The 27577-nt window shown below is 39.4% G+C and overlaps 1 protein-coding gene across 1 annotated transcript in view; it reads right to left on the reverse strand.

The window, feature by feature from the left end:
- The window catches only part of LOC124787858 (cyclin-dependent-like kinase 5), a 37538-nt gene extending 13685 nt beyond the window's left edge, over positions 1-23853 (reverse strand). Inside the window, exons 1-6 of the mRNA XM_047254821.1 lie at positions 23771-23853; positions 23536-23624; positions 23237-23430; positions 22959-23046; positions 13287-13458; positions 494-705 (exon numbers count right to left, since the gene is read on the reverse strand). Of these exons, the coding sequence (XP_047110777.1) occupies positions 494-705; positions 13287-13458; positions 22959-23046; positions 23237-23430; positions 23536-23624; positions 23771-23807 (792 nt within the window). The 5' untranslated portion in view covers positions 23808-23853. The remainder of the gene's footprint in view (positions 1-493; positions 706-13286; positions 13459-22958; positions 23047-23236; positions 23431-23535; positions 23625-23770) is intronic.
- Positions 23854-27577: the final 3724 nt, after the last annotated feature.

The raw sequence follows: 27577 nt of genomic DNA on the forward strand, positions 1-27577 counted from the left end.
TACATTTCCCTTAATATTATTTCATAAGCAACCAGCTTTTTCAATCAACCAAAAGTATTGGAAGAGCCAGTGTACATGATGAAACACATTACACAGTAATAATATAGGTAAGGGAAAAAGGCACTAGTTACTAGAACTGAATTCTCTCTCTCTCTCTCTCTCTCTCTCTCTCTCTCTCTCTCTCCTCCCTCCCTCCCTCCCCCCCCCCCCCCCACCCCTTCCCCCTCATTTGGCATTAAGGGAATTATCTGAAGAAAGAAGAAAGGTTCCAGAAATTACTGTTATTATTTTCAGAATAGTGAAGTCATAATTTTGTAAACTGAAAGGGTATAACATTACTTTAAAAAAAGATGAACTATTTTATGCTTATTTTAAATAAAATCTGGATTTTCCGTTGTTTGAAAAACTACTACACTATTTCCCGACTAGAGCAAAATTAATACTACATTATATGAGTGATCACATGCTGAAGTGAAATCTGATAACTGCTTACCTGTAAAAGGTCCCGACCTTTGGCATTTAACTTCGGCACTACTTGACTAAATGCCATGCTTGGATGATAAATTGGAAATGGTTTATAATCTGGCAGTTGTGTCAGACCACTCCATGTCTCTTCAGTTGGAGTACCTAACAACTTAAAGATTCGTTTCAACTGATCTTCGACATCTGAACCAGGAAAGAGTGGTCTCCCTGCATTCGCCAACTCTGGAAAACACATTGGTGTATCAACAAATAATGTTAAAAAAATCTGCTGAGCTGCAAAATGTGCACTGAATAAAATTAGTTCAGATAAAGTCAAAGTGTCTGTAGCAATGCACAGAAAAAAATATTTGATCATTCAGTTTCACCTTAGACCGTTACAAAGATGATTCCAGGAGCTAACAAATTCAAAAATCCAACAAACATATTACTAAATGACATTGAAATGCTTGTTTATAAATGAGATTAACAGTAGGCCACTGAAATTCATGTGGACTTTTACAGAAATTATTTCCTATCATGCTAAGCAAATTACATAACATCTAGATAGTTATGGGTTTCTCATGGTTTTCTTAAATTGAGTATCCTTCAAAAAAGACAAGAGTGATTTTCCTTGCCATCCTCGCTTGATCCAAACTTCTGCTCTACCTTTCATAACCTCTTTGTTGATGGGGCATCACAGCCCAGACCCTGCGTCCTTATCAAAGCAACAAATACAGCAGTTCACAATATGATATGCATGTGCACAAATTTTGTTATCTCAGATATTCCCAATATCACCATTCTCAAAACAAGAACAGTTTTTATTGATCTCAAGATTCCTTGTGTCCTACTAATGTAATTTGGTTAGAAACCACAATAAAAAGAAATAATAATTTGATGTTAAATTTAAGTTATGGTAATTTCTATAACAGACAAAATACACTAGCAGACAGCAAATATTTGGTCATGTTGATTGTTGCACACGACAATAAGCCTTGGGCCTGAAATTTCGTGAAAGAGAAGAGGAAGAAGAAGATTTCTTGAAAGAGAAGAAGAAGATGAAAAAGATGTTGCAGTCGAATCTATTCCAGCTCAGTCTCCTATTTCAGATTTTCTAAGTTTTCTTCAGACAATATGTGAGTAGCAAAATTACATTCATGCTGCCACAGCATTAACTGCTTCCCCATTATAGGTTCACACCTCAAAATTCTCCACCTCTATTGAACCTGCTATTGACAGAACTTGAAAACCAATTACAAAACAAGGGAGGAATGAAGAAAGATTAGGGTTTAGTATTCTATGGATAAAGAAGTGATTAGAGGCAGAGCACAAACTCAAAACTGAACAAGAGCTGAGAAAGAAACAGAGTGTCTTTTTCGAAGGAAACATCCAAGTATTCACTGTAAATGATTCACGGGGGACTAAGTCTAGATGGTCAGACAAGATTTTGGAACACTGCATCTTCTGGAAGCAAATCCAGTATGGCAAATTTTGAACCATCTTGTTCGGTAGAGGTAAAGTGGGTAGATTTACATTATCTTTGCTCTAACCATGAAGGTCAAATGTTAACAATAAAAAACATGCTGTCCAGTTAGCTTTAGGCAATAAAGCTAACAGAAAAAATTACTGCACCACATAATAATCTACAATGACTCAATCATAATGTTTAGAGAGAAATTACAGAAAGAATCCTGGGAAAAAATTTATAGAGCAGACAGTGTAGATCAAAAGTTTAAGTATTTCTTAAATAGATTCCTACATCATTTCTTGCAGTCGTGTTTTCCACAGAAAGAAATTTGAGTAAAACTGAACAAAAGCAAGCTAGGTAAATGTAGCAGGCAAATGCACTCTGTTCAAAACATAAAACATTCTAAGAATAGAGAAGACATTAACAAACAAAAACTGTGCTCCAAATGAAACCGAGACCCACACAGGAGCTACGGCAGAAACAATGATACTTCAAATCCTTGGCCACTAAATTCAATAATTTCTTCCTCACAGTGACAGAAAATGTCACTGTGCATCGACTAATAAACAACTGCTTACAGATGCATTAGATGTATATGTGCAGACACTGCATGTACCATCAGCTGACAGTAATTTCGAAAACACAATTCCTTAGGAGATAACAGGACTCACCAGGTCACTAAAAAGTAGCAATTCTGCTGTCTACGATCGTTTTCTTGCAGAGTATTAAAATCTTGAGCCCACTTGAAGGGACTATTTTTATGCTATCTTTGTAATCATTACATATACTATAAATGCAAAAAGTTCTGTATATGCTTGTTACTCCTTTATGCTGAAATGGCAGGACAGATTTGAAAGAAATTTGGAATGGATTTAGCTTATAGCACAAATGAACACATATGCTACTTTTAAATGTGTCTAGTACAAGATATTTATTGATTTGAAGCATTCAACGTGAAATTTAGAACAATAATTACTCTTAGAAAGGCTATTTACTTTTTGTCTTTTGAACTGTACCGTATTTGGGGAAATACCTTTATTGTGTAATATGTCATACGTAATACAATTCAATGTCATGAATACAATGCTTAAACAATTCTCAAAGTGTTTGATCCATACTTTCATATAATCCTATTGCATTTTAGCCACTGAGCATCAGGCTATCTTACAGCTTCTAAACACTTGAAGACTCATGACCATGGTGGCATTTAAATGCTGTATGACAGATGATGTGCCTTTACATCTAGAATGTGGTAGACTTTTAGTTAGGCAGGATCTGATTAGGATATGCAAGCCTATCCACTGGTAATAGGCACACACATGAGGGCATATGACGTTGTTACACAAACAAATATAAAATTTGTGCTGCACCAAACTAGAAATTGCTTATTTTCTTTCTTGGCCGAGTTAGTATGTTTGTTCCTTATTTATGATGAAATGTCTGAATGGATTTGGATACATATAGTCTATTTGGATACATATAGTCTATACCCTGAATTAACACATATGTCATCTTTTATTCCAGAAAGAGTCACTGTACCCATGGGATGGTCAACATGATTACTGCTCCCATGGGATGGGTAACATAACTAGAAGTCTTCCATGAATGTTAACTACCAAATGAATGCATTAAGTTTAGCGTACAGATAACAGCACCCAAAGAATGAATCGGTGGGAAACATTAATAAAAAATTACTGATCATATATTTGGTGGGGTTACAACCTGCCTGTCAATGGATACAGTTATGAAAACAGACACTACTACAGACCCTGTAGAGTTTCTATATTCATTAGAGCTGTCGGGGACGCCATCGCACTAGTTGGAGCTGAAAGTGGGAGTGCCTGTCACACTGATGCATAACCTGGATCCACCAAGACTGTGCAATGGCACCAAGCTACTATCATGGAGCTGAGAAGGTATATCGTGCAGGCCACCATCATCACTGGCAGAGCCATATGAAAGACAATACTGACAGCATGAATTCCTATCGAGCCAACAAACTTGTCTTTTCAGTTCAAATGCTTACAGTTCCGTTTGAAAGTGGCCTTCTTGATCATTATAAATATGAGTCAAGGACAAACATTAAAAGTGGCAGGTATTCATCTGGGCACATCACGTTTTTCACATTGACAACTCTACACTGGCTGCTCACATGTATCAAGAGACAGAAATCTATACATATTCACAGAGAACAAGAAGTCTTGGAATGTTGTTCACAGGGACATATTACAGTATTTCTCTGGCTCTCCATAAACACTAATACAATTATGATGTTTTCCACGCTAGGCATCTCGGAAACAATCTTGAAATTATTTACTCTCTTTCCTGGTACATTTTGTAATTCACTACTCGAACACGTAAAAATTTTTACCTTAAGTAAACATGTGAGCTATGAGGAATGCATACTCTGCCAGCTCATCTCGTCTCAAAATTTTCCACCCCCCCCCCCTCTCCCCCTTATGACGCCACACTTTGCTGGGCCACAAGTGGATAACTGTTGTGATGTGCATACATGTGAATTGTGAGTTTCAGCATTAACATTTCTTTATAAAAAATTGTTTAGCTGCAGGTAACACCATTGGGTGCAACTAGTCAGTCAATAATTTAGGGCATATTTCCTGACACACTTAAATATGCTGCATTAGCACCCATCTATAAAACTGGAGATAAGCAAACAACTTCTAATTACAGACTCAGTTCACCTCTTTAGATATTTTCAAACATTTTTTGTAAAGTGGCAGAAAACTGACATATATTTCTGAGTAGAACTTTTTAAGTACTATAAGTTCAGGATTTGTCAAGGATTCTTCACAGAGACCATGATACAAGACACAAAAAATGAAGACCTAGCAGACCAGAACAAGGAAAGTTATCCTATTGGTATATTCTGTGATCTTGCCAATGTCTTCTATTGTGTGGACCAGTTACAAAACAATATTTTAAAATGTTGTGAAAGATGAAAAACCAATGACAAACAAGCAAATTTTAAGATGTAAAATTCAATTAAAGACACCATAGTAAATCATGAAATATAAATTTTGGAACTTCCTGAAATTCAGCTCAAAAAGGACGCCATTGTTATTCCTGCATGAATATCAGAGTGTTCCAACGAATTTTTCACAAATATTGTGACATCAGATGTCATATAGCAGACTACCAGAAAAAAATAAACTCCTTTAAGTTTGAGCATCTCAAAATTCTGAAATGTTTTAATAGTGGACACAGACGTTATTATTTTATGGTTAAAGCAACAAAATTCTACCAGTTGGGACAGGATATCCTCAAAGATAATTAAAGTGTGTAAAATAATAAGTCCACACCAGCTGTATTAATAAATCAGTCTTTTGAACAAGGTTGTATCCCAGCTGTGTTGAAAGTCTCTACCTCTCTTCTTCAGATTTTATCAATAGAGTCTGAGAAAGTAGCTACTATTGAGATACAAAATTTTATGGAAAACATATGCATATGGCTTCCATTAAGCAGAAAATACTGTAGACACCAAATAAAGTATTTCCAAGATTAGCAGTTCACTGGACAAAAGTAATAAACTGGCTGAAAATTTCAGAGACATTCAATAGGCCTTCAACTCACTAAACCACACATTGCAAACACACGAATTAGATGAGCATTAGACTGGGAGAGTGCAGAACAGCTGTCCATGTCATATCCACGTGAAAGTAAAGAGCAATTGTCTGCTCAACTACAGAAAATTAGACTTCAAAATGGAGGACAGTGACAAGATGTCCCTTAAGGCTATTCCCTTCCGCTCTGTGTTGATGACTTACCCACAAATGTTAATCATTTCTGTTAGCTGATGATACAGCTGTTTTAACAGAAAATCATTAAGCGGAAAATGTTCCTGATTACGTCATTAATACACTCGATGGCTCAGATGCAAGGATCCAACTGAATGTTTTCACTCTGGGCATCTCAAAAATGCATATGGCATAAATCAAAACCTGACAACCTGTTAGGAAACAAAAATAACCCTTAAAAATAAGGGCATTGGGTCAGGCGGGAAATTGGAAACAATTATGAGAAGTTTTGACTTTGATCTCAAGTAATTAGTAGCTTGCCAACCTTCCCAGGAGACACCGCCTTATAGTAGGCACCTTCAGTGCCAGGTGGGAGGGTTTGCGAGTTGTGCCGGCGGTTGCATAGCTACTAGCAGAGTCACCCAAGCCAGATTGGTCATGACTGAGGAGTGTGGAGCCAGCTTCCCTAGTGGAGTAAACCTAATACAAATTCTGGTCCTCCAGGTTGAGGATTGGGTGTGGGGCTAATAACCCCATACTGTAAAAAAAAAAAAAAGAATATTACAGAAATTCAACAAAGACTTGGCACAAGTATGCTGTGCAGTACCTAAATATGACCTGACACTAGCAGTAGGAGATTTTAATGCAAAAATAGGGAGGAATGAACATCCATATGGAGTTTCTGTAGAACATTCACTACACGAAGAATACAACAAGAATGGATACTTACTATGTCAATTCAAAGCAAGAAATAATATGATTATTAAAAGTACCTGCTTCCCACACAAAATGATCCATCTGGGTACTTGGAAGTCTGTAGTCAATGAAGTAGCCAATCAGATTGATCATATTTTAGTGACTGACATGTCAATATAATGGAAGGAAACATTCCACGTGGGAAAAATTATATATAAAAACAAAGATGAGGTGACTTACCGAACAAAAGCGCTGGCAGGTCGATAGACACACAAACAAACACAAACATACACACAAAATTCAAGCTTTCGCAACAAACTGTTGCCTCATCAGGAGAGAGGGAAGGAGAGGGGAAGACGAAAGGAAGTGGGTTTTAAGGGAGAGGGTAAGGAGTCATTCCAATCCCGGGAGCGGAAAGACTTACCTTAGGGGGAAAAAAGGACAGGTATACACTCGCACACAGATATCTGCTTGTGTCTGTATGTGTGGATGGATATGTGCGTGTGTGCGAGTGTATACCTGTCCTTTTTTCCCCCTAAGGTAAGTCTTTCCGCTCCCGGGATTGGAATGACTCCTTACTCTCTCCCTTAAAACCCACTTCCTTTCGTCTTCCCCTCTCCTTCCCTCTTTCCTGATGAGGCAACAGTTTGTTGCGAAAGCTTGAATTTTGTGTGTATGTTTGTGTTTGTTTGTGTGTCTATCGACCTGCCAGCGCTTTTGACTGACATGTCAGTTATGGATGTACGGAGCTGCAGAGGAGCAAACTGTGACTCAGACCACTCTGTGATAAAATCAGTCTTGAGAGAGAAACTGTCACTAACAAATGGCATCGACAACAGAATAGGCAAAAATGATGAAATGGGTTACTGGCAAACTGAAAATCCCTGATGAAGTAAAAAAATACCAAGTAACACTAAGCAGAAAGTTGAGCAATAAAGAGACCACAGTAGGAATAGACAAAAGGTGGAGCAGGATTGAAAAACCCATTAAACATGCTGCAGAAGAAATAATAGGCATAAGAAGGAACAGAAGAACCCAGAAATAGTTTGACAAAGATTGCAGGTCATCAGTAGAGGAAAAGAACAGGGCAATGACAAAAGTGCTACAGAGAGAAACCAGAAACAATGTGGAACAATACAGGGTGGACAAAAATTGTGTCATGAAATTTTAACGCTGGATATCCGATACCAGTAGGAACCGAAATTACTAATGTTATATACATCGACAATGCACAATTTTTAAACTACAGAAACTTGGCACCACGCGCTCCAATTGGGTGTGGGATTGCCCTCTTGCCAGATGCTCTGGACAACGCATGACCACGAATGCTTTGCCTGTTGGAGATTGTGATGTATGTGTGAACCGACAACCACAGCACTGCCCGTCAACCGACAAACGGCAACAGGACAATCCCACGGCCAATCTGAGTATGTGGCGCCAAGTCAGATTAAAGGAAGACACCAAAGCAATTCAAAAGTGGGCTGCTAGATTTGTTATCAGTATGTTCGATTAACATGAAAGTATTATCGAGATGCTTTGGGAACTCAAGTGGGAATCTCTGGAGGGTAGGTGATGTTCTTTTCGAGGAACACTACTGAGAAAATTTAGAGAACCGATATTTGAAATTGACTGCAGAAGGACCCCACTGCTGCCAACGTACATTTCGCATAAGGTGCACAAATATAAGATAAGAGAAATTAGGGCTCATATGGAGGCATTGCAGTAGGTACTGAGAGATGAAGAAGCTTGCACAGGATAGAGTAGCATGGAGAGCTGCATCAAACCAGTCTCAGGACTGAAGACCACAACAACAACAACATGGAGGCATACAAACAGTCATTTTTCCCTCGCTCTATTTGTGAGTGGAACACAAAGGTAAATGATTAGCAATGGTACAATGTACCCTTAGCAATGCACTGTACAGTGGCTTGTAAAGATGTATGTATTTAGATTTGGATCAATGGTAGCAGGTAAGTGTCATCTGCAGCAATACAGGACAAAGCAGTTGTCTACTCCCTACCTGACCCAGTAGAGACCCTAGTCTGGTCGCAAATAAAACAGTGACCCAAATATAGAATATATTTCCTTTACAGCTACTGACAAGATGACTCTTGCATATGCTGTTATTTGTATATATTTGACGATGCTAGTGTTAATTTTGTGTTTAACATTTGTCGATGCCACTATGGCTGCAGAACATTAGGACATGTTTTTATTGAACAGATCTGAAGATGATCATATAGACCAAAACCAGTAGTCTGATGACAAAAAAATTTGTGATCAGAAATGTAAAGTAAAGAAAATTTAATCCTCACGAGGATGACCATTCTTAAGTGGAGTTTTCAATGAATTCTGCTTAACCTATTGCAGTACCAATAACTTAAGTTCTTATCCGTCACATGGATACGCCATTTCTGTATGAGCAATTAAACAATGGGTCACTGCAGCTTCAATGCGTGGAGTAAGAGCTTGCTGATGCCCAAGGCCTAATTTATCCAGTGGTATCCTCCAACCAAAGAAGAAATTAGAATAAAATTATGCAAATCCTGTATCAAGGATCAGATTTAATTTCTTCTTTTTATTCCCTAATTCCATACTCTCAGAAAAATACAATTTCCACCCTTTAATTCGGTGGTATATGACTGATTTTAGCACACCATCAGCTGCTTCTGGTTCGCTAAGTATTTTAACTTTATTCATGCACAATTCCTAAAACATCATTTACAGCATAACTGCAATCTGGACACTTTTCAATGTAGGTCAGGGGCGGGCAGGAATCCTGCACGTGTGCTGTGCACTTCCTCGTGTGCAGTTAGTAGGTGTTCTGCGTGCACACAGGGGCAAGCTGGCCACCCGCTTCCCTCCCCTCCCCACCATACTGTCTCTCCGCTTCTTCCTTTGTAATGCGTTTTGTTTCCTAGCTTGCTTTATTGAATGAAGGCATAAGGTTAGTAGGAGTGCTTGAAAGAAATCATGCTTTGAAAGAGTACTTATTACCTACGATATGCTACGGTCGTGGGTTCGAATCCTGCCTCGGGCATGGATGTGTGTGATGTCCTTCAGTTAGTTAAGTTTAAGTAGTTCTAAGTTCTAGGGGATTGATGACCTCAGAAGTTAAGTCACATAGTGCTCAGAGCCATTTCTGAACCTACGATACGTTTTATATAATTATCACAGATGGAATTTATAATAAGTTTAATGTCTGGAACCAAATTTCTACATACAGACAAACGCAAACAGTTACGTAAATTTTCATCACTGATGTTTGCTCTTAACCGAGACTTAAACGTACGTCGAGCCAAACATTGACATTATCTTCGCGGCTTCACGATGGAGACGAGGAAACTCTTGCTGTGAAAAGTCTTGATAAGAGTCTATTACACGTCTTGCCAAAAGGAACTTGTCTCTCAGACGAGAATTACATTGTATATCTATTAATTCAATTTGCAAATTGGGATGAATATCATCTACAGAAACAGCAAATGGTCTCGAGAACCATTCAAAAACTTGGGATAAATATGATATAACCCCAATCGCTTGAGAAATTCCTCTTTTATTGCACTAAGTACCGAAGCATATTCTTTGCAATTCTGTTCTCGCACAGTAGACACAGTAGGGAAATGCAGTGCGTTCCCTGACGAGAGCTGTCGTTCCAACATCTCAAGCTTGCTAGTGAAACCTTGCACCTTTTCAGCCATTTCACAAATTATCTGATTTTCTCCCTGTAAACTTGTGTTCGATGCATTCATGTGTCCGGTAATGTCCACTAAAAATGCAAGGTCGGCAAACCCACTCTGGATCTTCTAACTTGGGATCGTACCTTCATTTGTCCTTTAAAAACTGATTTATTGGTATTCTCAGCTCAAAAAATCTTTTGAGTACATTACCGAGGCTAAGCCAGCGGCCTTCACTGTGGGATTGTATGTCACCGTACTCTTCCCCAATTTCAGCTAAATATGTGTGAAACTATGCGTAATCCCGTGGGATCTCAAATAATTAACTGCCCGAATAACCACCTGCATGACGTCCCCCAGTTTTGCTGCTTTTGCACAGACTACTTCTTGGTGCAAAATGCAGTGGATGCTGTATAATGATTTTTCTGTAAGCTGTAGCTCTTTTTTCTCAGTAATCCAACAAATCCCATTCTTGCCCTTTCGTTCCAGGTGCTCCGTCTGTTGTCACTGACACCAAACATTCCCAGTTTAAGCCAGCTGAATCGAAGCATCTTCAATGGCTTTAAGGATGTCCGCACTGGTGGTCGTGCTTTTTAAAGATATCATGTCTAAAAAATCCTCTGTTATGTGTAGAGCAGTGTCCACGCCGCGGACATATATCACTAATTGCGCGGTGTCTGAAATATATGTGGACTCATCAAATGCAATAAACTCCTGCACTGCACTCCTTAATTGACGGTAAACGTCAACTGCCATGGCACTTATACTATCACTTACAGTCCGCCGAGAAAGAGTGATAGCTCGAAACTGATTTGCATTCAGTGGGCAAAGTAAATCAGCAGCACCACTGATACATGCCTTTATAAACTCACCTTCAGCTAATGGTTTTCCAGCTCTCGCTATATTAAGCGCAATCTTATAACTTGCACGTACCGCTGGGCTATCATTGTTGTCGTCACGGAAAATTGAAAACAGTGCTCTATAAAATGTTAAATCAGTTAGATGAGAGACATGACAAAAGAAAGTCGCAGATCTCTCGTGACAACGGCAACTTATGCCAGATTCGTGCAGTATCGTCAGATCGCTCTTCTTAAGGTCAGTCAGTTTCCCCATCCACCCAGAATCCAACAATAAATTGTACTCATTAAATTTAATATAATGGCATTCAATACTAAATTTCCGCTGACCAGCGAGAATACTGCCACATATTAAACATTTTGAATTTTCACGTTTTTGCACAAAGAAAAAATGATTCTCCCATTTCTTTTTAAAAGATAGCAGATCTCCACTTCTCCGTTTCCTTGATTCACTCTGCATTTTCCGGTTCTTGAAATACAAAGTTCACTACGTAGTGGTCACTTCGTATCAACGTCCACAGCTTAGCCTGGTACTACACTGCCGCAGCCTTCCCGCTGTTGCCACTGCCCCGGTCGATGATTGCACGCGAGCAGCACACGTGCAGCGCTGTGCGCTCATGAGCCGTGTGCAACGTTTGCCCGCCCCTGATGTAGGTTGCTGACATTTTTTCAAAACCTGATATGGAATAATATCATATTATTTTGCAATCTCCGCTCAGTAACTGTACCCAGTTACCCTGCTTTGTAATTTTTTTGAGTGTAAATGTAAACATGTAATGGTTCTTATTCGGCTTGAAAGTAAGTAATTTCATTGTTATAACCTCATTTGGAAATAATACAATAACTTAATAAACCATAAATGTGTTTAACTTACCAATTAATAAAGGAAAAAAAACACAATTTTCCCTCTTCCAAAATATGGAGCTAACAAACATCAACATAAAAGATCAACAATTAATAAAGTTCAACAATAGAAAACAGAGGGAAGCAATGTCACAATATGAAACAATGACTGAAAGAGCAATACTGCCTACAACTACACCAAATGTCTCTCCAGCAAAATTTGATACCCACTGTTTCCCATTGCCTTTAGCTGACAAATAGTCCTCCCGATCCTAGTAGAATTGACCCTGCCAAATTTTTGGGCCAAAATTTAGACAAGAATTTAAACTTAGATGTCCATATCGGATATTTGTTAAGTACATCATGTATCTTTTTATTTGATATGCATATATTATCCAGTGCCACTGACATGGACACACATGAAATTGCATACCACAGTTATTTTGGACCTGTAATACGGTATAGTATTGCTTTTTAAGGAAGCTTTGGTAATATAACACATATACTGAAGCTCAATAAAAAAAAGTCGGCACAAAATGTATGTTGCCCACCCAAGTGAATCATGTCATCCATTATTTAAAGCCTGCACCCTCTAAGGTAATATTATAATCTTTTTATACAGCGAACCCAAATTATTCCTGGAAAATCATTCAGATCATTTGTATAGTACAAAAAAAAAAAGTTGGTTTCACAATTCCTGTCAACTGATACAAATTATTTCCTGAGAAGCCTCAATGTATGGGAGTGAAACTCTTGAACAGACAAAGACAAGATTATTAACGTGAACCTCTACTGAAAAAGAAGCTACATGATACTCCGCTACGTAAATCTTACTACTCAGTGAATTAGTTTATTAAGGATGGATCAATAATTAAGCAGGATGTCACTGATACTTAACATCTTATTATGGAAATACAACTCTTTATTCTCATGATAAAATCTTGATTTTAGAATGCTGTTCCACCTCACTTTATACAAATCAATGTTTGGTGTGTCTCCTGTACCCTAACAAGATGTTTAATAAGCATCTATTATGTGATGCATAAACAGTTACTCACAATTCATATGATTGTATGTGGTACATGAAAATCTTATGGCATTAATAACATTCCTCTTGGATGGATGTAGCCTTACCTTCCTAATGGAAAGCAGAGCGTCACAGTTACAGACTCTTGCACAGGAATAAGGCTGACCTCAGAATAAGGGACCATAATATAAGTAGTCCCCCAAGGATCAATACTGGGTCTGGTCTTACTGTTAAACTACAGAAATGATCTTCCAATGACTTTAAAAATCAGATCAAAAATGTCATGACTGCTGATGACACAGGCATACTAACGTAGGTTTAAACTCAATTTCACCAAACAGTCCTAAGGTTACCAAGCAGGCTATGTTTTTCATGCAGATTTTGCCTTCTTTATCAGTTTCAGAGTGGAATCATGTATCTTGTGCAAAACATATTCAACAAGCCCCCCCTCTCACACAAAGCATTAAATTGGGAATTTCAAATTATTCTGAGTAAAGTGCTTACCAGCAAATATGCAGCCTGCAGACCACATGTCAATAGACGTAGTGTAAAGTTTGGCACCAAACAGGACATCAGGAGGTCTATACCACAATGTCACAACTTCTGCTGAGTAGCATTTGACAGGGATACCAAAAGCACGAGCAAGACCAAAATCTGCCAATTTTAATTCACCATTCTGGGAAAGGAATAGAGGACAGTAAGACATTCTTGTACGGTTAATTCAAAACGTTTGAATTACATCACACAACTATTAATGATACTTTACAAATTATTCCTTTCTCAATTGTCACATTACATAAAATTCTAGCCTTGTGTGGCAGGATACAGACCACATTTACCTAATGCATGCCCTAAATTAACTGAACATTAGTGAACAGCCAAAAAATCAGTAAGGCAGATGAAATTGAATGTTCCCTTCAGCATTTTGTCTCCTACACCCTGACTGACTGCAAAAATAAATCCAACATGATTTACATCCAGTGAAAGACTGTAATCAGAAAGCTAGCAGGAACACAAGGGTAATGAATGCTGATGTAGTAAAAGGTTTGAAATTTCTTGAAATTCTGGAGCTCTTTCTTTGTCTTTGCATTATGTAGGCCACAGGTTGTTCCAAGTATCTTTACCTGTTTAAATATGCAAGTCACTTGTTAATCTAACAGAACATGAAGAATGAGTATGTATTACACACTTCTTAAGTCAAATTCCATAACTGATGCCACATGAATTATACAACATAATGAAATTTAGCACAATTTTAGTTACTTAACATTAAAGTGACAACAAGCCAAAAGCAGATAAGTTACCAGTCTTGTTGATTAGTTGTTACATACTCCCAGTTTTCAATACTGACCCAGCATTTCTCCACATTGCATTTCAGAGTATCCTTTTACCTTTTATGTTGTCATTTGTGCATATGACGCCCAGCCATATGTACAGTAGGCATGATTTACTTAGGAAGATGTTACTTCATCAAAACTGATATTCAATTATTCTCACCTCAATTCTTGTAGCATTGGCTTCTTCAAGGGCACTGGTTTGGGTATGCCAGTCTTGTCATTTTATTCTCAGGTTTCTGCTCAGACAGCACTGATGATATTTCTCCGAGCTAATTACATGCATCCTGTCACCCAAGTTTTACAGATATAAGTTAAAGTTCATATTAACACAGACTGTAACACATTCAGAATAGGCGCAGTGTTGATGTTACTATTACTGAAAACCCTTTGCTGTAAGTGAGTGAAGGTTGTGAAAGTACATATACGGCAATGGACTTCCGTATCAGTTTGCACTTGTCCACAAGTAAATGGCGATATAGGTAAAATAGTTTTATGTCCCGCAGAAAATTGCCACTGTTTGTTAGGAAACAATAAACTGATTAGACAGTATACAAATGTTGATACAGTATGTGTGTCTGTCTGCTGTTGAAATAAAGTTCAATGGTTTTATAAGCTTTGTCATGAGGAGTGGGAGGACTTGCTTATCATATACCAAGCAAGTGAAAATGATACTGTCTCAGCTTACAGGAGCTGTATAATGATTGTCAAAGATAAGGTTTTCCTTGCCCTTAATCTTTTGAGGTTTAAGTAACCCTCCATCAGTCCTGTGCTCCATTTCTTATTCCAAGTGGTTATTCTGCTTTGAGCAGATTAATGGCTGCAGGCAATTACATATTCGTGTGTAACTCCTGTAACTATTCCAAATTGTTCTCCTTGTCCTCTACTAGAGCTTATAGGGAGAATAATGCCTTCCATGTTGGCATGCAGCAATTAAAAAGTCTCTCGACATATTATTTTTCTATGGACTGCATCTTCCTTAACTGAGTCAAAGGACTTGACTAGATCTATAAAAGGCCAAGAGCAATGGTCAGTTTTATTCTCTGGCCTTCTCTTGTAACTCAGAGCAGAAAAAATTCAAAACACTAACTACAATCAGGCAAATTTTCCTTTTTGAAGATGATGATTACTGTATCTTTGAAGTTCTGATGCTCATACCTTAGTAGTGAGCAACTCTGTAAGCACACATAAGGTGGGTGCACTTTTTTAAAAGATATCTGTTGTTGTCTTCAGTCCAGAGACTGGTTTGATGCAGCTCTCCATGCTATCTATCCTGTGCAAGCTTCTACTGCAACCTACATCCTTCTGAATCTGCTTAGTGTATTCATCTCTTGGTCTCCCTCTACAATTTTTACCCTCCACACTGCCCTCCAATACTAAATTGGTGATCCCTTGATGCCTCAGAACATGTCCTACCAACCGATCTCTTCTTCTAGTCAAGTTGTGCCACAAATTTCTCTTCTCCCCAATTCTATTCAATACCTCCTCATTAGTTATGTGATCTACCCATCTAATCTTCAGCATTCTTCTGTAGCACCATATTTCGAAAGCTTCGATTCTCTTCTTGTCCAAACTATTTAACGTCCATGTTTCACTTTCATACATGGCTACACTCCAAACAAACACTTTCAGAAACGACTTCCTCACACTTACCTCTATACTCGATGTTAACAAATTTCTCTTCTTCAGAAACGCTATCCTTGCCATTGCCAGTCTACATTTTATATCCTCTCTACTTCGACCATCATCAGTTATTTTGTTCCTCATATAGCAAAATTCATTTACTACTTTCAGTGTCTCATTTCCTAATCTAATTCCCTCAGCATCACCCAATTTAATTCGACTAAATTCCATTATCCTCGTTTTGCTTCTGTTGATGTTCATCTTATATTCTCCTTTCAAGACAATGTCCATTCCGTTCAACTGCTATTCCGGGTCCTTTGCTGTCACTGACAGAATTACAATGTCACCAGTGAACATCAGAGTTTTTATTTCTTCTCCATGGATTTTAATTCCTACTTCGAAATCTTCTTTTGTTTCCTTTAGTGCTTGTTCAATATACAGATTGAATAACATCGGCGAGAGGCTACAACCCTGTCTCACTCCCTTCCCAACCACTGCTTCCCTTTCATGTCCCTCGACTCTTATAACTGCTATCTTGTTTCTGTACAAATTGTAAATAGCCTTTCATTCCCTGTATCTTACCCCTGCCACCTTCATAATTTGAAAGAGGGTATTCCAGTCAACATTGCTTTCTCTAAGTCTACAAATGCTAGAAACGTAGGTTTGCCTTTCCTTAATCTATGTTCTAAGATAAGCCGTAGGGTCAGTATTGCTTCACGTGTTCCAATATTTCTATGGAATCCAAACTGGTCATCCGCGAGGTCGGTTTCTATTAGTTTTTCCATTCGCCTGTAAAGAATTCGCGTTAGTATTTTGCAGCTGTGGCTTATTAAACCGATAGTTCAGTAATTTTCACATCTGTCAACACCTGCATTCTTTGGGATTGGAATTATTATATTCTTCTGGAAGTCTGAGGGTATTTCACCTGTCTCATACATTTTGCTCACCAGATGGTATAGTTTTGTCAGGACTGGCTCTCCCAAGTCTGTCAGTAGTTCTAATGGAATGTTTTCTACACCCAGGGCATTGTTTTGATTAGGGTCTTTCAGTGCTCTGTCAAACTCTTCCCGCAGGATTCTATTTCCCATTTTATCTTCATATTCATCCTCTTCCATTTCCATGATATTGCCCTCAAGTACATTGCCCTTGTATAGACCCTCTATATACTCCTTCCACCTTTCTGCTTTCCCTTCTTTCCTTAGAACTGGGTTTCCATCTGAGCTCTTGATATTCATACAAGTCGTTCTCTTTTCTCCAAAGGTCTCTTTAATTTTCCTGTAGGCAGTATCTATCTTACCCCTAGTGATATATGCCTCTACATCCTTACATCTGTCCTCTAGACATCCCTCCTTAGACATTTTGCACTTCCTGTTGATTTCATTTTTGAGACTTTTGTATTCCTTTTGGCCTTCTTCATTTATTGCATTTTTATATTTTCTCCTTTCATCTATTAAATTCAATGTCTCTTCTGTTACCCAAAGATTTCTACTGCCCTTGACTTTTTACCGACTTGATCCTTTGCTGTCTTCACTATTTCATGTCTCAAAGCTACCCATTCTTCTACTGTATTTCTTTCCCCTGTATTTGTCAAACAATCCATAATGCTCTCTCTAAAACTCTCTACAGCCCCTGCTTCTTTCAGTTTATCCAGGTCCCATCCCCTTAAATTCCTCCGTTTTTACAGTGTCTTCAGTTTCAGTCTACAGTTCATAACCAATAAATTGTGGCAGAGTCCACATTTCTCCCTGGAAATGTCTTACAATTTAAAACCATTATATAATCTATCTGAAGCCTTCCAGAGTCTCCAGGCCACTTCCATGTATACAACATTCTTTCATGATTCTTAAACCGAGTGTTAGCTATGATTCAGTTATGCTCTGTGCAAAATTCTACCAGAAGGCTTCCCCTTTCATTCCTTACCCCCAGTCTATATTGACCTAATACTTTTCCTTCTCTTCCTTTCCCTACTATTGAATTCCATGCCCCCATGACTATTAAATTTTTGTCTCCTTTAACTATATGAATAATTTCTTTTATTGCATCATACATTTCACCAATCTCTTCATCTTCTGCGGAGCTACTTGACACATAAACTTGTACTACTGTGGTAGACATGGGCTTTGTATCTATCTTGGCTACAATAATGTGTTCACTATGCTTTTTTTAGTAGCTTATCCACCCTCTAGTTTTTTTATTCATTATTAAAGCTACTCCTGCATTATTCCTATTTGATTTTGTATTTATAATCCTGTATTCACCTTGCCAGAAGTCTTGTTCCTCCTGCCACTGAACTTCACTAATTCCCACTATATGCAACTTTAATCTATCCATTACCCTTTTTAAAGTTTCTAACCTACCTGCCTGATTAAGGGATCTGACATTCCACATTCCAATCTGCAGAACGCCAGTTTTCTTTCTCCTGATAACGACATCCTCCTGAGAAGTCCCCGCCCGGAGATCTGAAAGGGGGGAATATTTTACCCAAGAGGACACCATCATCATTTAAGCATACAGTAAAGCTGCATGCCCTCGGGAAAAATTACAGCTGTGGTTTCCCCTTGCTTTCAGCCGTTTGCAGTACCAGCACAGCAAGGCCATTTTGGTTAGTGTTACAAGGACAGAACAGTCATTCATCCAAACTGTTGCCCCTGCAACTACTGAAAACACTGCTGCCCCTCTTCAGGAACCACACATTTGTCTGGCCTCACAAAAGATAACCCTCCGATGTGGTTGCACCTATGTTACTGCTATCTGTATCACTGAGGCACGCAAGCCTCCCCACCAATGGCGAGGTCAATGGTTCATGGAGGGGAAGGGGGGGGGGGGAAGAAGGTATCTGTAGGAATTCCATTCTTGGAAATGTTTCTTCCAATCACCATTTACAGAGCAGCTGCCTTTCAGGAAAGTACCACCATCCCTAGATCTTATAGGGTTGAGGCTTTGAGTACATAGGCTGTACTCTGTCTTGGTAGCATTGAAGGCAGTTTGTATGGTTTTGGTTTCAACCAGCCGTTCATTTTCTCAGGACTTAAGCATCCGTCAGTGATCCTTCAGTTCTGAAGTTCACCTGTGTTCTGATATCGTTTCCTGATAATGTAGTTCCTTGGAAGCAGACTGTGGTTGTTTTGGCACGCAAATGCTGCCCTCTTACTGTCCACGAGACTCAAAATTTCATTGTCATTTTCACTGAACTAATCAGGTACGATTAGTCTTCACATATGTGTAATGCAATCTATACGAATGCTTTAGCCTCAATTTCAGTGCTGGATACTAATCAATAAGGCAGTATACAAGGAAAGAGGGAAAAGCAATCACTCTTCTTTGTAGTTTAAAATGGTATTAATCTGAGGTTAAAACTGAAGTACACTCAGTAGAAACTGCTAGTCACAGCCTACATTTTTTTCGCAGGAATGCAATACGAGGTCTGTCTATAACGTATCCAACTTTTGATTTTCCCGCGCAAAATTGAGACGATAGCACGGCACCATTGTACACAGTAAAGGAAGAGACCTTTATGCGCACGTGTGAATTTTGTCCCTGCCTTCCAGTGTGTCAGTCGCTACCTGTTGGTCACTGAGTGAGGTGCTACACAACATGTTCATCGGATTACTGATTCTCTCAAGATGACTAAATGTGTTGAGCAAAGATACTGCATCAAATTTTGTAAAAAGCTTGGTGATTGTCGAAGCGAAACAATTCGTAAGATACAGCAGGTGTTTGGAGAAGATGCGATAGGTGTAACACAAATTAAGAAATGGTTCAACAGATTCAAAAAGGCCACACATCAGCAGAGAGTGACCAGCATTCTGGCAGGCTCCAAACAGCTCGGAGTGCAACTGTTGTTGAGAGGGTGCAAAATTTGGTGATGGCAGATCGTTGTTTGACCGTGCAGGAGATTGCCCAAGAAGGTGGAGTGAGTAAAGATTCTGCACATGCAATTTTTCATGATGATTTGAACATGCACCAAGTGGCTGCGAAATTCGTGCGCAAGTTGTTGTCGCCGGATCAAAAAGACCTCCATTTTGATGTTGCACAGGACCTTCTGGTCTCCACCAACACTGATCATCGGTGTCTGAACACCGTGATAACTGGAGATGAGTCATGGGTTATGTGTACGGCCAAGAAACAAAAAGACAGTCATTGCAATGGAAGCATCCAGAGCCTCAAAGGCTGAAGAAAGTGCAGCAGGTGCAAAGCAAAATCAAGGCGGTGCTGACTGTCCTCTTTGATGTCCAAGGAATTATGCATCATGAATACACACTGTAAGGACAACGAGTGACAAAGGAGTACTATCAAGATGATCTCCGGCAACTCCGTGACGCAGTTCGGCACAAAAGACCAGACATGTGGATAGCAAAAATCTGGCAATTGCATCACGACAATGACCCTGCACATTCATCCCACTTGACCCAAAATTTCTTGGCCAAACATGGAATTACAGCCGTTTCCCAACCTCCCTACTCCCCAGGAGTGGCTCCTTGCAACCTCTGGTTGTTTCTGAAACTGAAGATGCCACTGAAATGATCCCGTTGAGAGTACAGAAGAGATCATGCGGAACACAACGACATAGCTTAACACCATTCCGAATACAGATTTCCAGATGTGTTACCGGCAGTGGAAGGATCAGTGGGCTAAGTGTGTGCAAGCACAAGGGGCCTACTTTGAAGGGGATTAGGGTCACAACCCCATCAGATATTCAAAATATTTTTTCTGGCCAAAGGTCGGATACTTTTTAGACAGGCTTCGTACATTCATTGCACCACAGCATACACTGTGCCTTCTTGTTGGTCTAAAACTCCTAACTGCATCAAATGTTGAGCAGTTCGCCCTCTAAAACTGTGAAAGCAGTGTTGTACCACTGCAACAAATCTAACCTAAAAAAACAGACTTACAAACATTCACAGCCACTGTACAGTGCATGGCATTACCTGTTATACTACATCTCCCACCACAGAAATATGAAGGATGATTTCAACATATAACTGAGCAATAGAGCTTAGATTTACAAAACTAAATAGAAAGTTTTCCTTGTAGCACACTCCTTTTATTCTGTACAGAAGTACTTAACAATAGTATTGCACATATTATTTGCAGTATATACTGTGTTTCTTTTTTATTCTTACTATCTTCTTTTTTAATTTTTAAAATTTCTTCCAGTCCTCTATGAATTATGTAGGGTCTCATCTTACAATCAAATAGCTTTGCTCACACAGGTATGCTTAACCTGATGATTAATTGAACTGAACATAAGTTAAGCTCAACAATTAGAAGCATTCAAAGTTACCATTCTGAAAAAAAGTTTGATGTACCATGATTGTGATTATGGTTACATGCAACAATCATAGTGTTAAAATTAATTTAAGGCAAAAGTTTTCAATGTTGATTCACCAATTTCCTGATCTGCCTTAATAAAACAGACTTTGGAACAAACTTTACTAGTGAAACATTCCTAGTAATTTAGGATTGTGCCAATTGCTGTACTTCAGATTTGTTTCTATGTGAAGCCTTCAAAGGAGAAGTAATTGTGAGTGAGGATATAATTAGTCATGGCGACCAGGAAGGAGGTTAGGGGAAGGGGGGGGGGGGGGGGTGTCTACTTCAGAAGAAGGTGTTTTGACGAAAAGCTTAAATATATAGTAATCTTGTTGTTGAGCCTGTCTGTGACTCAATGACTCCTCTATATGGTTAGAAGCAATCTATCCTTTTCATAATACTGTCATTATTCCATCCTGGAGTTTCCATTATTTAGCTTATAGAATCAGTTCACAACATTTCTATCCTGAGTGAAAGTGAAGAAGAATTACATGATCTGCTGAATGAGATGAAAAGTCTAATGAGTACAGAATATGGATAGAGAGTAAGTCAAAGAAAGACAAAAGTAATGAGAAGTAGCAGAAATGAGAACAGCAAGAATCTTAAAATCAGGATCGATGGTCACGAAGTAGATTACGTTAAGGAATTCTGCTACCTAGGCAGCAAAATAACCAATGACGGACAGAGCAAGGAGAATGTCAAAGGCAGACTGTCACTGGTAAAAAGGGCATTCCTGACCAAGAGAAGTCTACTAGTATCAAACACAGGCCTTAATTTGAGGAAGAAATTCCTGAGAATGTATGTTTGGAGCAACTCATTGTATGGTAGCTCAACATGGACTGTGGGAAAACTGGAAAAGAAGAGAATTTAAGCATTTGATATGTGGTGCTACAAACAAATGTTGAAAATTGGATGGACTGATAAGGTAAGTAATGAGGAGATTCTGTGCAGAAACGGAGAGGAAAGGAATATGTGGAAAAGGTTGACAAGGAGAACGGACAAGATGACAGGACATATGTTAAGACATCACGGAGTAACTTCCATGGTACTAGAGGGAGCTGTAGAGGGTAAAAACTGTAGAGGAAGTCACAGATTTGTATACATCCAGCAAATAATTTAGGATGTACGTTGCAAGTGCTATTCTGCTCTGACATGAAGAGTTTGGCACAGGAGAGGAATTCATGGCAGGCCGTATCAAACCATCATGTTAAAAATAAGTGGTAATGACAGTAAAAAATTACAAACATTTAACCCAGTTGCTGCAAGAATTAATCAGGCACGTTAAGAACATCTGAAACACAATTTCTATGAAAAACATCTTCATGTAACAGAAGTTGCTATTTATTATCTGGCTAACTCATTCTACACATGGCTTGCACTTCTGTTATCATGTCTTTCTTATACAGTAATGTATAAGGACAGCGAATCAATATCTTATATTCATCTGAAGTTTTACTTAACAGAAAGCCTTCTGTAACCATTATCATCTACAATACTAAGTAACTACATTACCATGATGAAGTTGGGTCATTCACACAAAGCATGTGCTATTTCACAAGAGTTGGGTTTTTTGGGGGAAGAGACCAAACAGCGAGGTCATTGGTCTCATCGGATTAGGGAGGGATGGGGAAGGAAGTTGGCCACGCCCTTTCAAAGGAGTCATCCCGGCATTTGAACACATCATGAAGAAATTGAAGCAAGAGTCACAAAAAATTTTTAATGAAACTATTCCATAATATGAGGTTAGTGGAGCAGCAAGCAAAATATGACAGGACACATCACATTCATTTCTTCACGCATGTGTAAACTGTTTGATGTTGGAATTGAATTAAAACCTCATTTTCATGACATGAATGCTTCACATTGATATGTATTCAACAGTGCTTGTGACAAAAACTATACGAACCTTGTTAATAAGTAAATTCTGTGGCTTGAGATCTCTGTGGAGAACGTTATGGCTGTGACAAAAAGCGAGGCCTCGCAGCAGTTGATACCTACATAAGAAAATTAAAATGTTGCTACGTTTAGTCAAAGGACACAGACATTCATTGGCACAATATAAACCATGATTTACTAGTATTATATAGCCTCACAAAATGTAGAGGTCATTTATCATCAGTTAGGTAAAGTCATAAAGCGCAAATCTCATAAATCTTTGTAAGTGAAGCAATTGCGTGTACTTACATGAAAGATTTCACTACATCTGGATCTATTTCCCCGTTTAAGCTATCAAAATATTTCTTTAAGTCTTGATCACAATGTTCAAACACCAACGTTAGTTTTTTATCGCTGTGAAGCACATCATACAACCGTACAATATTCTTGTGTTTTAGTTCTTTTAAGAGGCATATCTCACGTAACGCCGATGAAGGTACACCCTAATCAATGACAACAACATTAATATTCATAACTGCAAAGCACTATATTGGCTTGATACAGTTCCGACGTTCTCTCAGGAGAAAACAATTCAACAAAATACTTGCCTCATCATCATCGTCTAAACGCACTCTCTTTAAAGCGACAATTTCGTGCGTTTCGCGATTTTTTGCTTTAAATACAGTTCCGTAAGTACCTGTAACAAAAGATTAAATCTCAAGAGTGTAAACAAAAACACTGTATGACGATGTCAATACCGATAATCACGTTTTTCGACAAAGAGGTTTTCCAGTTTAACAGAATCTCCCGAACACTATCTACTGGAAAAAATTATGCTCTTGCCTTCGCCAATTTTCTCTAATTTCTCATATTTTTGCATATTCAACACTGACAGCTATCAACACCTCACACTGCTACCAACCTTCCTGTACATAAACAAAACAAACCCTGAGTTTATCAACGCCATCTGCTCAAACATCACCAACCACTGAAACAAAATCAAGAGCTGAACTGCCAGTCAAAATGTGTTTCGTTTCGATAAGTATAAAATTGTGCAGATGATATTTTTCCTGACCGCAGATCATATTACAGTTAGAAGAAACTACTGTAAAGTGTACAATCAGATTTAAGAATTGATGGAAAGTAATTTCTTCTGAAGCCAAGATCATAAATATAGCTTATTTTATGACGATCCTTTTCAACAGCAGCTTCGTATCATCATTTCATGTACGAGCGTAACGGAGTATAAACGACATTACAATTAGATTTCAAACCTTCGGAAACTTAAAGTGCAAAGACATCTATCACATAGCGGGAACATATTCTACTCGTAATACAGCGTAAGCACATTCATTTATCAATGACAGAAGATGAAAATATAACATACACATAATGCCAAATGTGCTCCCTGAAGTGAAATGGCACAGCCGTAAAATGTAACGACGTAAACATCAAGGTACGAGCTGAACAGACATGCAGCTCAGGATAGTGCGTGCACTTGGAGAAACTGTCAAGAAGTGGTACTCGTATATCAACACATCGTTTAATTTACAAACAACAAATTAACACATAACATATTCTGCGAATCGTAAATACACAGAAGGAATTTTTGTGTCACAATAAGAAATTTACATGCATCAGCATGGAATACTATCGACAGGAGCTGCAGTATCGGTTGCACGGTACTTTGAAACAAAACAATGTTATTAACGAGTTTCTGACATCTTAGCATAATGAGTTTACAATGAAATTCAAGCCATTAGCTGCTTACAGGCGTTGATAAATTATATCAACGTAGACAGTTGAAAAATGTGTGCCCCGACCGGGACTCGAACCTGGGATCTCCTGTTTACATGGCAGATGCTCTATCCGATTTTTCCTTTTTTTTTTGGGGGGGGGGGGCGGGGGGTTGATCTCATTTTGTTCTATATAGTTCATTGAATTTGCTCGGGGCAGACGTTCAATGTCACCCATCCAGGTTGTTCATTGATCCATTCACTCAGTTTTTTACTACAGAGGGTAGCTAGTCTTCTGGCCGAACACACTGAACTGCCGTGCTGGATGACTAAGCCATCGAGGACACAGAAGATAGTGCGACTGCAGAGACTTATCTCCAGCACGCTCCCTGTGAGACCCACATTTCCAACTTGCTTTTTTTTGTCTCTATTGTAATTTCATTCCCCTGCCCCACACGGGCAGGGGAGGACTGGCAGTGGCACAGTCCACTGCTCTTCAGCCAAACGGCTGTATAAAATACAGAAAGGGGGATTCTTACATAAAAAGGGGGATAAAGAAGGGGTACATAGAAAAACCCTGGAAATGGAGATGAGGAGACTTAAAATACACACTAATATGGGGACATGCACTAGGGGACAGTTAAAAGTTGACATAAAGTTAAAAGAACACAGCTGGTAATTTGAAGTGCACTTAAAAAAACACTCAAAGCAAAAACAATATAAAAGGCGGCCACAGTACAACAAGCACACGAACAATAATGGACTATATACAGGCCGAGCACACAATTAAAACCACATCACTAGATGTCACTGAATAATGGCACAGAACACAACACTAATGCAGCACACTTGATAATCAATAAAAACCTAGGAGGATCTGCTGGGGGGGGGGGGGGGCAGGGGAGAAGAGAAAAGGAGGCGAGAAGGAGGGAAGAGAAAGGGGGATGAGGGGGGTGCGCTGAAGGAGGGCTGGGGAGGGAAGGGATGGGAAAGGAAAACAGCCGAGGAGGGGGTGCAGGGACTCAGGGAGGGAAGGAGGAAAATCCGTTCTGGGAGGAGGGGAGATGGAAAAGGGGGCCCTGGCGGCGGGGGGGGGGGGATAAGGCCAGGTTACAGTTGGAAGGAAGGGTAGATGTCATGGCGAAGTTCAACATCTGGCAGGGGTAGGTGCTGGGAATTGCCCTGATGAAGGAGATGGAAGCTGTGGAAGTGGAAAGAGGGAGGGATACAGCGATGAGGGAACCAGAGGACGGGGGGAGATCAAGCCTGCGGACAGTGTAAAATGTGCAGAGATGTTGGAGGAAAAGTAGGAGGTGGGCGAAGGGGATGAGGTCATACTGGAGTTGTGTGGGGGAAGGAAGGCAGATACAGAAAGCAAGGCGGAGCATGTGGCATTTGAGGATTTGGAGGGCCTTGTAAAAGCTGGAGGGAGGGGGGGGGGGGCGGATATCCAGGCAACACTGGCATAACAGAGGAATCCAACTTGCTGTCTACACACTTCATTTGTAGTGGTCTTGCCCACTATACTCATTACTTGTGGCAGTCAATCTACTGATTCCTGTAAGAGTTTGAGCAATGTGAGTGCATCCGCACTGAAGAAGATCATTGGCCAATAAGCGTTACCTATATGAAGATAGTATCTGCTCTTTCAGACCTGTCCGAAAGAACAGATACCGTCTTCATATATCTTAGCATAATGTCCTAACTACACTGATTTATTGGTATACCACCGCCACCTGTTGATAGTTATTGCAAGTGTATGCTCTACTGTGGTCTGCTAGTCCGTTCAGTTCCTACCTTGATTTTGTCGGTTTACGACATTACATTTCACTTCAACATTTGGACCTGTGTGCATTTTTTTTTTTTTTTTATAAACCAAAAAACCAATGTGATGCTGTGTTATGAGTGGAAAGCGTTCCCACTACGTGACTGCTACGTATGTGCTCTAAATTTCTGAAGGGAACTGCTGCCCATTTATGTAACTGACCTAACACTACCAGTTCGAGTTCTAGAATACATACAGATTCTACAATAAACGAGTCAAGCTGGATGCTCCCATTGCTCTCTTGTGTGAGACTAAACAAACCACAATTTAAACTTCACCAATTAATGCAACTGTTTTACCGACCAAATGGACAACAGCGGTGGTGGCGGAACTGCAATCATTGTACACAAGGACACTGAACACACGAAGATTGAGCTCCTTACATCTAAGAGAGTACAGGCCACGATCGTCGGGGTAAGTTCAACGGAACTCACAGGGCACTGATTCGCTCTACAACAAGCCAGTAAACGTCAGCACACGCAATATCAGCGCATTGCTCAACATAGCACCGCATGTAATAGCCGCTGGAGATCTTGACACAAAACACCCTGATTGGAATTCCCAAAGACGAACTTCCAACGGCAAAAAACTATACGATCATACATTAGCCCGAAACTACATCACACTGGCGGCAGTTGAACTGACATATATTTCTTGCCAAAGGAATCAGAGTCAAGGTGTGTTAGACATGCCCTCATCAAGGGCATAACGCTGAACCCTGAGGCTCTAAACGATCTGCCCTCCAATTACACGCATGTTATACTTCAAATGAAAGAAGCAATGCAGAACAATGAACCAGGCAGAATGCTGAACTATAGGGGCGCGAATTGGGCTTTGTTCAAGGAAAAGCTTGATGGTTGTTTTCCTTACATGCACGACATTAGGCAACCAGAATAATTTGATGAAGCGGTTGAAGCTCTCATCACTGCAGTCCAGAGAGCAATGATTGATGCCATTCCACTTAATTCACCACAACACCACTCAGCGGCTCTGTGCCATCTCAAGAGATACTGGTGGAATACCAGGCGCCCGCTGTATAAACTGCACATTAACAAGCTCCAGGGTGTCACACGGAACAAAATACGAACA

This window comes from Schistocerca piceifrons, chromosome 3 (genome assembly GCF_021461385.2).
Source record: "Schistocerca piceifrons isolate TAMUIC-IGC-003096 chromosome 3, iqSchPice1.1, whole genome shotgun sequence".
Classification (NCBI taxonomy): domain Eukaryota; kingdom Metazoa; phylum Arthropoda; class Insecta; order Orthoptera; family Acrididae; genus Schistocerca; species Schistocerca piceifrons.